Here is a 13,435-nt window from a genome sequence, read left to right as displayed (position 1 = left end):
AATAATAGTACATAAAATACACTTTAGATATATAAAATATCTTTAAAAGCTAAACTTAATTGTTAACTGAAAATTAACTTAAAATTAAACACCTTTTAACTGTTAAAATAATACTACCTCTAACAAATGAGGAGAGTAATAAAAACATGATTATTTCTGCAATAAAAATGTCTTTTTTCGTTAATTTGAAATTGCGGACAACCATTACCAGTCAAAGTCCCAGTCCTCCTGATTGTGTCCTAAGAGCACAGGGAGGCCAATATTTTAAACGAAAGGGAATTTTGTGAACCCCTGAATTCCAAGCTCATGGGGTTTACGTCGTTTGAGTCTTCGAATACATTGGTCCCTTTCCAAGAGCGCGAGCGCTTCTGGATTGGGATGCCTATGCAGACGAGTCTCATAAGAGTTGTACAATTTAGTTATGTACTCCTCTACAGAATCAATATTGAGGTCAGCGCGAATATCAGCGTTCCTCTCGTACCAATGAGCTTTAACAATGCTTCTAAGAATTTTCATTTGCATAATTTCTATCTTTTCTAAGTTTGATTTGGCTGCGCAACCCCACAATTGGCAGCCATAACTCCAAACTGGCCTCAACATTGACTTGTAGAGGAGCAATTTGATGTGTAAGGATAACTTCGATTTACGGCCTAATAGCCATTGCATATCATTAAATTTAAGTTTCAATTGTGCAACTTTTTTCTTTATATGTGCCCCCCACTTGAGCCTGGAATCCAGGTGAAGGCCAAGATATCTAGCGACGGTGTCGCGAGGAATTTCATTTTCTCCTAGGAGAAGTGGAATATGAGTAAAGGGTCTGTTGGTGAAGACCACCTCAATTGATTTTGAAGCATTTAGTTTAGTCTTATCTTTGCTTGTCCAGCGGTGAATTTTATTTAGGTGGCACTGTGCGTTATGTCGTGCCTCCCTATAACTCTTGGACGCTGTTAACACGAGCGTGTCATCGGCGTATACTCCCAATTTTCCCCCTCTCCCAGACTGTGGGATGTCTGTGGTGAAAAGGGAATAGAGAAGGGGGGAAAGGCAGGAACCCTGTGGAACTCCTGCCCTAATAGGTCTGAAACCCGAGGTAGTATTTTCATACCTTACCCGGAAATGTCTACCTTTGAGAAAGGATGACAAGAGCTCCACGTGGTTACAAGGGAGCATTTTATAAAGCTTTTCGATAAGACGCTCGTGCCAGACGCGATCAAACGCCTGCGCTACGTCCAGAAAAACTGCCACGCAGTATTCTCCCCTCTCAAGAGAATCCTCTATAAATTTAGTAACACGGTGTAGTTGGTCCACCGTGCTGTGTTTAGCACGGAAGCCAAATTGTGCATCTATAATCAAATTTTGTTTAGAGACAATTTCGTTTAATCTTTTTATATAGAGCTTCTCAAATAATTTGCCTATTACTGGCAGCAAGGAGATAGGTCTATAAGATGATGCTTCAGTGGGGGGCTTATCTGGCTTTAAAAGAACGAAAATTTCAGCCATTTTCCATTGTGATGGGATGTATTTGAAACGAATTACTGCGTTAAACAACACTGTTAATTTCATTATTGCCTTTTTAGGCAAGTTTTTAAGAATGAGACCAGAGATCTTATCAAATCCCGGTGCTTTTTTTGCTTTGATTTTCCCTTTGATTTCCTTTAGGATTTCTGAGGGGGAGATAGATTTAATTTTTACCGGTGGAATCTTTCTGACCTTCCGGGGTTTCAATGTGGACATTTCCCCCTGTTCCGACTCCGAGTCAGAGTTACTGGCGGGTGTATCAGAATCTGATTGAAACTCCAGATCATCATGAGGCTGGAAGGCTGCCTCAAAATGATCCGCAAGGATTTCTGCCTTTTCAGCATCTGTGTTTGCCCAAGTTTTATCAGGCTTGCTGATCGGAAATTTTAATTGCTTTGGTTTTTTAAGGTATTTAGTGGCTGCCCATAGAGAATAATTTTTATCGGCAGTTGGGGAGAGAGAATTAATGAATTTTTCAAATTTGAAGTTAAGATATTCTTGCATCCTTTTTTTAACTATTGAGTTTAGTCTATTGTAATTAGAGTTGTCTTCAGGGAAATGGGATTTTGATGAAGTCCTTTTTGCTTTCCGTTTAAGACGTATAAGTTTAAGGAGATCTTTAGGTATTGTGTAGGGTTTAATGTTGGTTGAGGCAACTGGGGTGTTAGCTGTGGCACACACTCTGATGTTTTCCACCAATAACTCTGTCTCTCTATCGATATCTGCCGGAGAGAGGATTGGAACACTATTATCTATGACTTTTTCGAGATCTAGTCTAAATTTTTCCCAATTTGTTCTTTTTGAACATAACGCTGGAGGGCGGTTTTCCAGAATTGGGTTAGTAAAAATTTCTAAAATAACCTTAGCGTGTCCTTTATCTTTTGACATTAAGGTATCACATGAGGTTTGATCAATTAAATTAATATTTTTAAAAACAAAAAAGTCTATTAAGTCCGGTTGGTGGCCAGGGACCGACGGAAAATTTGTCGGTTTTCCCGGTGAGATAAAATTTCCACCTGCAAAATTTACGGCTTCTAAAAGAGATTCGCCTTTAGGATTAACTATCCTCGATCCCCATCTGGGGTTTTTAGCATTCCAATCCCCACCCACCAGATACTTGGGACCCAGTTCATCCAGGAAACCAGAGTAATCATCCTTTGTGAGAATGTTACGAGGAGGGGTGTAGAGAGAAGCAACGTTGAATGAGTCAATTTCCGATTGAACATTTATCACTACGGTTTGAAAGGCGTTGGATTCTATGATTTTAATCAGATTATGTTTAATTGATTCTTTAATTAAGATGGAAGAGCCACCTCTGCGTTTGTTTGATGGATGAAAAGAGTTATACATTTTATAACCCAAAAAATACCTTTTAAAATCTGACCTGGTGAACCAGGTCTCAGACAGAAGGGCTATATCCACATTGAAATCCCTTAGCGTGACGTTGAATTCCTCGGCCTTCACCCTGGTCAGTCCTCCGCAATTCCATGCCATAATGTTTAATGACTTGCAATTAGTCCTTGCTCGTAGCTCTTTAACATCATCGAAATTGATTTCTGGATAAATTTCCTGTTGAGACATTAAGAAATTCTGATTAGTCAATGAATCACAATTCAATTTAAAAAAAAAGTCATTCATTGCTTTATTTATCTTTTCTGGCTAGCTTCAAGTTTACTCACTTTCTCGGTGAGAACTCTGAGCTGAGCATTCAAAGTTTCTATTGTTTGTAATAAGACACCGATCAGAGCGGCAGAACTGTCTCCTGCGCCCTGTGTTGCCGGATTAGCTGTATTGCCTGATAATGCTTGAGCAAAAGTCCTATCCAATTTCTTTGGAGGAGCATGAGTTGTTATATTTTTCCCTAGTTTCGGAAAACTTTTTTGATCAGGGGAGTTTTTCTTAGCTTGGAGTTGCTTTTTTCGTGCAACTTGAAATTCTTTCGCAAAGGGACATCCGCGATAACTCGCGGGATGACCGATCGCGCCACAATTTACGCATTTTGGATTTAAGATCCGACCTTTAAAAGGACACTCAGGAGATAAATGTTTGCCTGCGCATTTGACACACCGTGGGTTTTTTCTGCAAAAGTTTTGAGTATGCGAAAAACACTGACATCTTCGGCACTGTGGAACTATCTTATTATCTATCTTCATTGGCTCTATGTGAACAATAGTATGAGCAATTGCTTTGATCTTATAGATGTTTTCTATTGATTCTGAATGGTCAAAATCAAGTTGATGAACTGGTATTTTTATGAGTTCGAATTCCTTGATAGGTTTAGCATTTGTGGTTTGATTTTCAGATGTTGTTACCAAAGGGGTAGTTTGAAGGGGGGTAGCAGATTCAGGATCAGTATCCATAGGCATAATTGTTTTTTCATTTTTTTTCTGTTGTTTCTCTACTCTTTTTCTCATGCAAACAGCTGATTTAATTTTGAAGTTTTTTGAAAGGAGATCCGAGACAATTTCATCTTCAGGTATGGAGGGGGGGAGACCTTTGCATACAACTTTGATGTTCCGAGTGTTTTTATTGGAGTGAGAATACCATTGTACTTCTCTTTCGTTTAATTTTTCAGAGATTTTTCTGAAAGTTTCGTCGTTAGAGGGATTTACCTTCCAGGTTTCACTACCTAAAAATTTTAAAACATACTCTTCTTTATCAGACGCTTCTTTGAGAAGTCGCTTAATTTCCTGATAATCTTTAATTCCTACCACTTTAATGGGAGGGGGTGGTAGAATTTTTGGGGACCTATCATTAGGATTAGAGGTATTTGACTTATCGCTAGGCTTAGAGTTATTCGACTTATCCTGTGTAGCTTGGACGTCTGCTCCACTTCCAGAGGCGTCTTTGGAGTCCGGGCTGGATTGATCCTGGTTCCTTTTCCTCTTTGTAGTTTTTTTAACTTTCTTTGCCGCCGTCCTTCGTTGGTCTTGATACTCCGGATCTGAATTGTAGTTTGGCCAGTCACCTGATGAAAAATCATCATCCGTTTCCGCATCTAGCAGGAGGGCTCCAAATTTCCCGCCGTTTTGTTGGGGAATTTCCTTGTTGACAGTCATGAGTGTCTTCCCCTTATTTTTAGAGCCGCCGGCCACTTGAGGTTGCGACTTATTGAGTTTAAGCTCCTTAATTTCGGCCTGCATCGCTTTACTATCCCTTTGTATTTTATCCATGAGGGCCTTTTGCTCTTGAATAAAATTTTTAGCAAGGATATTTTCATCGTGCAGTGACTTAACAACAGAAATCGACTGCAAAATAAAGAATTTTGTCTTTTCATTTAGTGCAGGGTCTCCCTTGACACTTTCAGGGTCTGTGGTTAGAATTGTTTGTGCTGCTTCTTTGATCTCTACCTCCCCTATATTCGAACCGCTATCGCTGTTCGGAAGGGGTTGTGCGCCAGCTTTAGCATTATTCTCGGGCTTATTTTCCCCTGATGCCCCAGGAGGCGATCTTGAAAGGATCGAACTCTTCTGAAACGGGTTTATATTTTCAGCATTTGGCATCGCTGAAGGTGTAGGTGTTTGAGTTTTCAACGGACTCGCTCTGGGGAGAGCCAGTCTTCCTCGGGCAAGGCACTTTTCACAGCCGACGAACCGACTGTCTTTCCAATAACAAACAACATTGTGTTTGCATATTTGATGCGAACTCGACATAAGATATCACCGCACTTGTTTACGTTTTCGCGCCGTTATGCACGGCATCCGCGCCTTGCGCGCGCTGTCCGACCGCGATGAGTGGACTTCGCCCGTTTACGCACGATTCGAAAGTCAAAGCATCCGCGAATTTTCACTAGCTTTTCTCCGGCGAGAGCACACGACCGCACCGCTCGAAAGATCAACACCGAATCAATAGGGGATGTTGCACGGAATGATGGAATATCGACTCCTTGAAGGGCTGTGGGAGGGAGGAACAGGGGCTATGCTGGTGTGCTGAGGAAGAACGCCGTATGAACATTCGAGAGTTGCCAAATTTCCTTAGATAAAACATAAATTTTTGACAACATTCATGCATATTTTTCCTTGAAATTTTCAGATATTTTAGATTGAATTGCGTACAAAATTGTTTGAAATTTTTGTAAAATAATATTCAAGATTTTCCCAGCAAATCCGGTTTTTATCGGAGGAAATTTTGCAACGTCTGAGGGCTGAGCGCTTGGGCGTGTTGATTAACACAATTATTATTGCAGTTAAAGAAGAGGTGTGAGGTCGATGTTTATACCTACAGTAAAAGCATGTTTGAAAATCTTGCTACTAACGTGAAAGCCCCTAATTTTGCGCAAATTTAAGTAGTTTTGATGAAGTCTATACTACATTGCTTCCTCACTCAAAGCCTACCTACTCGTCTTGTCATGATCTCCTTCAGCGTGTCATCCGCAGTAAGGGATTAAGTCTTGTCAAGAGGCACACTTGTAGGAACAAAGGGTTTTACGTCAAATGACACTATCCTTTTTGGCTTGTCTCACCAATGAACTTAAACTTGTCGATACTAGGATACATTCAGGGGGCTAGAATTTAGCTTAGAGTTCAAATCTTCTCCCCTATCAGTACGACTCGTTATCCAAAAATTTACATAACGCTGCCGAACATACTAAACCATACATCAAGTACTTTCAAGTCTCAACCAACTATCTAGAATAAGAAATGAGGCTTAATTTCGTGGATTATTTTTTCAATATTTATTAAACGACGTCGAGACACAACATGGGCCTTTTAATCCCCATTTTTCGATGCCGCGATTATCTTTACGCGAGTTCGAATAATCGCGCCAAACACGGTGCGGTCTGTGTAAAACTCATATTAGCGCCTACAAGACTGCATGAATACTTCTCGCATTGCGCCAAACGCAATGTGAAAGTTACTTGCGGTAACTGCTCAACCGCGAGTATAGGCACATTGCCGCTAACTGGATTGAAGGCTTATCACATTGTGAAGATGACTCGACACCCTACTAGTAGTGTAAAAACAGGGAGGCGATGTCCTATGAGCCATTCTTATGGGAATTTAACATTATGAATTCAAACTTGCCAAAATTCTCCCGCCGTGTCTCTTGAGCCACGCTTATGGGATTTTACTATGGGAATTTCAAATACATGGTTTATGACCCATCCTTATGCGACTTTACTGAAAGAACTCAAATACACCGATCCCACTCACAACATACCACGTATATGATACAGTAAAATCGAATTTCGCTACTTTAAAATTGTAAATAAAATCAAGAAAAATACCCGGAAAAATCCGCGAATGAGATGATGAAATTTGGCAAATATCCCCTAGGAATCATAAACCCAGCGATTTGCATAAGTAGGAACGAAAAAACGCTTGCACCTGCAAAAGACAGTCCACGGGCGAGAGGAGAAGAAAGATAATTAAATGCAAAAAAAAAAAAAAAAAAACTACACTTCCGAAACTTTAATCAGCTTAGTGCATGAGGAAAACCGCGTAAAAACATAACTTAGATGGGAGCATAAATGAGTTTTTAGCAACAGGCATATAAACTGTCAAAGAGAAATGCAAAGAGGTAGCTGGTAATACCCGTCTAACCAATTAACTACCCCCACACATACACTTAAGTAAGCCACGCGACTTACTCGTTTTTAGCAACAGACATACAAGATATCGCCAAAAGCTAATTTAAATAGTAAATCCACCGGGCCCCTCAACTCTACACTATAATTTGCGTATCTGGTAACGCTTAGTTTCATGATTTTTGCGGCTATCGACAGACAATTGTCTTTAAATGAGCCCGATTTATCCAGATTTTGAAAATATGACCCAGGTTCTCTTATATTACGTGGTAAAGTTGCGAATTCTCCCACTTGAACAATGTAATTTTTTATTTTTTTAATCCGGACATTTCGCATCTCAAAATTTTGCCTTATAGCTGTGATATGCTGGACGATTGTCTGGCAGAATCGATGTATTTAGATTTGATTTCGTGGTTGTTTTCGCACGGGCGTCATGCAAACTTATTTGCATGCGCCTGCATGCGCTTATTTAAATTTGACCAAAATTCATACCTGCGGTCTGCGAAATGTCGGCGACTCCTACAGTCGGGCCTTGAGCGATTTCGTTTCTCAAATCAGTATCAACTGTCTAGAGAAACCGCCAAACGGCTCTATTTTTTCAGAGTTGTACAGAGTTGATTATAGTTGCGGGGAATCGGGTTTCAATGATTTGCAGAAAAATAGATCCAACACTGCTCTCCATTCATATTAGGCACATTAAGAAAATCGCATTTCCCGTTAGAAAATGCCACGATGAATTTTTGACGCGATTCCCTGAAACTTCTCTTTCATATGGATAAAAATAAGGGCAAAAATAAAGTCATTGTAGGTAACTCAAATTTTAATTCATTTCCGTCGTCATCGAATAGTTAAAGTGCAAGGGTGTATCATCTAATTAACATACATATATACAGGTCCAATTGGAAGAAATTGATAAAGTAATCAAAAGAAGTAACAATATTACAATGATCAATCACACCATCACAAAAACGAATGTTTAAGGCAAATTTAAATGAGATTGCACGCACTGGAAAAAAAAACAAAAAAACATTGGATCTAGAGTCCAGACTCTTAAAAACATCGACAAGAAAAAGTACTCTTGATTCAATCAGAATCTAGCTTAAATCAAGAACCAAGCCTCTTAATTTAAGCGGATTTTGTTTTGATTCCAGCAAAAATCCGATTGAATCAAGAGTATTTTTTCTTGTTAATGTTTTCAAGAGCCTGGACTCTAGAGCCCATGTGTTTTTTTTCCAGTGCGGAAAACGCTATATTCCTTTACAATCTAACTGCAGCAAACATTAGGTAACACTTTTGTGTGGACATGGGTGACTGACCAGCACAAGACTGACTTAAAAAGTAAAAAGTCAGTTAGTTCAAGAGATTTGAAACACAATTTAATACAAAGTTGTACATATTATCATTATTATGAGATCGTGCGTTGTGAAGTAGGTAAGTATGCAAACTTTAAGCGCCAGGAGTCCGAAGTAAATAAGCAAGGTAGCGATGTTTCATTTCCCAACGACATTAAATTTTTTTATGAAATTCATTCTGCATTTAGTTCTCTTCACATCATTTGCAAACATTCGAGAGGTATAAAAACAGAGAAGAAAAACACTAACGTTGAATTGTTCAGAGGAATATCATAAAAAAATATTAGCATTGGGTCGAGAGACATCGTTTCCCTGTAATTGAACTCTTATGACTCGGAGCTCTTAAAGATCGTTATGATAAGTAACGGAGGTAACTATAAATAAAATGTTACAGGAACATGTTAAAATATACATTGACTAAGGAGACCACCGCCTCTATTGCATTTTTGAATTGAAAGGCCTGAGGAGTGAGGGGCCCTCCATGAATTTGATTTGTAACGCTATGAGTATGATTTTATTTAATCGTTCCCAGCGACGTAGCTTACGTCGGGAACACAAGAATGGACTTGGACTCTTCCCCATAGACAACCCCCAGAATAGCTGCAATCAGTAGGATTCCATAAAAACCGAGATCATTCAACATTAGGTAAGATATGACCTCCCCATCCAAGGAGCCCTCCTCTCCCGAGAAAAAATTCAAACCCAGAATTCTTTCAAACCGAATTTTTGTGATGATCTCAAACAGAAGGTTTCCTGAAGTAGAATCTCAAATTGTTAAGTAAGTACGGCAAAGAAAGCGATTTTGGTTCAAAAATATTGATATTAAATTTTCCATCCTAAACGCTTTCTAATACTCTGAAGTTATGAATTGTACCCTTTAAAAAAGGGGCGATAGCGCCAGCACACTATCAACAGGTTTTCGAGAACATTCCTTATTTTTCGTCCTCAAACTTGAAACTGCTCCCATGGGATCAATAATTATTTTTCTCTCAGCTGACATAGGAAACACCGTCTCAAATGCATATCGATGCATAATTATTGAGAGCACGCAACTCGACAACAGCATTTCAAAGTCTCCTTCCGTATTTTATTTCTCATTTTTTACCGGATATTAGGCCTTGACATTTTTACAGAATGAACATGACAGGATAAATGAAAAATCAAGAAAATATGAAGATGTAATAACAAGTTGCTTTTTCTAAAAAAATAAAATACGAGAGGAAGTTTGCAAAACTGCATTATAAGATACGTGGTTTCAAAGTTTAGACATTGATGTCTCTCAGCAAAAGATAAACTGACATCAACCTAGGTTGCAAAGTCCCTAGGTTCCTAAATCCCTTCTGTCTTTCGTATAAAACTGAAGAGGCGTAGAGTCTAATTCGAGTACGAGTTCAAATAGTAGAAAAGGCATAAGATGAGGGTGGCGACGAGACAGACACTAGGGCGGCTCAGGTTGGCCATCGAGTGTGTGGAGATGGTCTCGCAAGAGTTGATCGGAATGTGTCGGGTGTTCACCAGAAGCCATTCGTATCCCCGTCGCATTTGCTCGTTCAGGAGTCCACCCACCTCGTGCCGGATCCGGTGGTTGTAGTGGTTCAGCCAAACTTTCTGTAACATTGCCAAACGTTATACAGAACACTGGAACAATTGATACGCTCGAAACACAGGGACATCATACAAACCGACGGTGTAAGCCGGCAATCACATAACTCGGTTTGCGACGTCGCAGACTTCCTGACATACTTTATTTTTTAAACGGAAAACTACTCGACGGCAATTCTTTAAAACTTCCGTGATTTTTCTTCTCTGTGCGAAGAAAATTCTGCATAAACTTCATGAAATGATATCAATTTGCTCTCCTTTATAAAAAAAGAATATAGAGGCGGAGATTTTCAGACACCACAAACGACATATGTGATTACGGACTTACGCCGTCGGAATGCTATGCAGAGCAACAGATTGATAGCTCGAAGCACAGGAAAATCATATATACGCCAAATATCTATGATCAATAGGAGCAAAGGAATAATTGTATTTAGCAAATGGGTGGTTTTTTTACGAGGATTAAAAATAAACAAGTGGTACGGAATATAACAAAATAATATGAACTATGCAAAACGATAATCCGGGTATCGGAACTTGGCTGTTTTGAAAACGCCTTCAAATGCGGCGTGATACCTCACGCATTCCGGAGAGTTCAAATAGTTGTATCATTGCGCCGTAAGAATGTGACGGAAGATTAAATTGGAAATAGCCTCCATGAACGCTGGGCTTGTCGATTTATTTCGACATTTTTGCAGTCGTGAATGCATAGCTGAATTGCGCTTCAGCTAGAATTTATTGCCCTTCGAAAAACAACGAATAAGGGACTCGATAGTGAAGGCACGTAAGTACAGTTTTTGCTATTTCGATCCGAGAAATACGCGTTTGAAGTCTCAAAATTACATGGATCCTTATGGTGGAAAGAAAGTTCAAACTGACTGTTTGATGCTTAAATGTTGGCATTTGGGAGCGTATTTTTCGCAGAATATGCATAATTAAGGCTAGTTTTACTTGAAATCATTAATATCTCAATTTTTTCATAAATTGAACTTAGACACCTTGTCCTCCAAGACCCTCAAATGTCGTCATCCACCGGGATAAAGTATATCATGGTTTCCATAATTTTTAATTCACCGATCAGATGAACAAAAGTTATTCCACGTCCACTATTGATGAATTTGATGTGAAAATCATTATACCTTTTATGCTCGACCATGTTGAATGAAGTCTTCTACCGTGTTTTTCGAGGAGCAATATGTACATCTTCAACATCTTCATTAACAGAGGGATGTATAAACTTGACAGATTTTGTTATTTTCTGCTTATTAGGCACATATCGACGGTGAAACTATCAAACCACGTATCTCGTTTGCGGTGTTTAAAAATCTCCGCTCACATTTTATTTTTTTGAAGTAGACCAAATCAATATCATTCCTTGAAATTTTCACAGAATTTTCTCCGCACGAAGAGGAAAAATCACGGAAATTTTCAAGACTGGACGTTAAGTAGCTTTTCATTTAAAAAATAAAGTATGACAGGAAGTCTGCGACGTCGCAAACCGAGATACGTGGTTTGGTAGTTTCACCGTCGATATATGTTATTATCATGAAAAGTCGATTGCATGACTAGAGCAATTGATTAGTTTTAAGTCGTATTATATGAAGGATTTTTCTATTAAAAACAGCATAATGGACTTCTATACGATGCAATAACATAATGTAGCTCCTAAAATCAAATCAAATGATCTGACTGACTGAGCGGGAATGAAATTAAGTTCTATGAAGCTTACTTACCTGCTTGCAGTCTAATTTATTTACGTCGATCAATTTTTGCTCAAAAGGCACGAGGGTGACAGTGTGGAATGCAAGGAATGCTTCCGAAATATTCTGAAATAAATCCGCAAGAAATCAGTATGTGCCTTTGTGTATCAAATCATATTTGGACCGAGTTCATCAGAAAGAAACCAACCCACATTAAGTTGAAACTGAGAAAAAGAGGTTTAAAGTTTCGTTCTTGCGTAAGGCTGAATGTAAGAAATAAACTTTAAACCCTCTTTTCATAAAAAAAAATGTTTTTAGACTTACAGTTTTTGCCAAGAGCTAATGCACGGCGGCGAAACTCAAGATCATTCTTAAATCAATTTTATCGAAAATATGGGTTGGTTCCTTTCTGATAAACAGCCTATTTCTATATGAAACAGGATCGAACTCAAAACTCGATTGATCTGTTTTAAATGCTATCTTACATGTTACTTCTGGAAAAGAATTTTACCTGAGATTCATGCATAAAAGTTATAAAGAATATTCTTGAAAGAAGAAAGAGGCACAATTGAGGTCGATTTCCTCTCTTAAAGAAAGATAAAATCAATCAGTATATTTTTCCAATCTAAGATACTCGATGGGCCATGGCGTTGAATAAAGACCACTGCCTTAGAATTTATTAAAAGTAAAGCGAAAGAAATGATCAAGTTGTATAAGAAGTAAATACAAAGAATTGAGGATATGAAACTTCTACTCACACTTTTAACAATCTCGACGATATTCTCAAGCCGCACGCCGAATTTTCCATCTCGATAATATCCAGGTTCTAAAAAAAAGTGTACAAAAAATATCAGTATACTATCAACGATTAAAGCTCCGCATTCACATGAATTAGTTTGTTTATTTATTGCGAGCCATTCAAAAACATAATAAGGCTAAGTCGTGTCACAGTATCAGGGCAAGGAAATTCAAAACGCCTTCAATTTTCCGTATATGCAATATGGGCATCCATTAAGTGCGAATAGTTGTATCAAGGCGCTAAAGTAAACGGCACGTTGCGACTGAGAGATTATAATCTGGATAAATGATTCATCTGTCAACGAAACTCGATCTTCTATTCCTCCTCCTAAAACTAACACTATCTACACCTGTTAAACAAGTAAAATCGGCTGTCAGACTGGTTACATTAAACTGTCCGTCTATCAAGCTGGGTAGGCCCTACATTTTGATTGTCAAGCCTGGTCCATAAAAAATGCTGCTTAAGAAAAAAGTCGTTCGTTAACTTTGCATTTTATTCAGTTTTGATTGTTTGGAGCAAATCGCTCGCACAAATGTAAGAAATTGTTTTACAGGTGCAATATCGTGCGAAAACTTTGCGACGCGTGCAAAGGCTCTCGGACAATCTGCAAACATTGTAATCACATCATCATTATAGATTTTTTTTATGAGAGATGATTGAGATACGTTTTGAACTTACCAATGGACACAAAATGGCCTTCTTTGAACATGAACTTCTCCGTGATGTGACCTGAGATGAGGAGGGGTGCTGAAAATTTTAAGTGAAATAATTTAATTAAGCTTCTCAAAGTTCAGTAAATCAATTAAAATTCGATAAACTGTCCGATATAATTGTACCGAAATAAACGGTTATAGATATCACGAGAACATTCTCGGCGGCATTTAGGAGTATCGTGGGTTCGTAGGTGTAGAGTGTTAGAGTATTATAAAGTGTACCG

At 38.6% G+C, this 13,435-nt stretch overlaps 1 protein-coding gene across 1 annotated transcript in view; it reads right to left on the bottom strand.

The window, feature by feature from the left end:
- Window positions 1-7,847: 7,847 nt before the first annotated feature.
- Window positions 7,848-13,435, bottom strand: part of LOC109044287 (xaa-Pro aminopeptidase 1) — a 32,315-nt gene continuing 26,727 nt past the window's right edge. The window contains exons 11-14 of the mRNA XM_019061931.2: window positions 13,177-13,245; window positions 12,458-12,525; window positions 11,733-11,825; window positions 7,848-10,005 (exon numbers count right to left, since the gene is read on the bottom strand). Coding sequence (XP_018917476.2) covers window positions 9,772-10,005; window positions 11,733-11,825; window positions 12,458-12,525; window positions 13,177-13,245 — 464 coding nt within the window. The 3' untranslated portion in view covers window positions 7,848-9,771. The remainder of the gene's footprint in view (window positions 10,006-11,732; window positions 11,826-12,457; window positions 12,526-13,176; window positions 13,246-13,435) is intronic.

Source organism: Bemisia tabaci, chromosome 3, assembly GCF_918797505.1.
Source record: "Bemisia tabaci chromosome 3, PGI_BMITA_v3".
In the NCBI taxonomy this organism is placed as follows: domain Eukaryota; kingdom Metazoa; phylum Arthropoda; class Insecta; order Hemiptera; family Aleyrodidae; genus Bemisia; species Bemisia tabaci.
The sequence above is the reverse complement of the archived record's forward strand: the minus strand, read 5'-3'. Positions and strand labels throughout refer to the sequence as shown.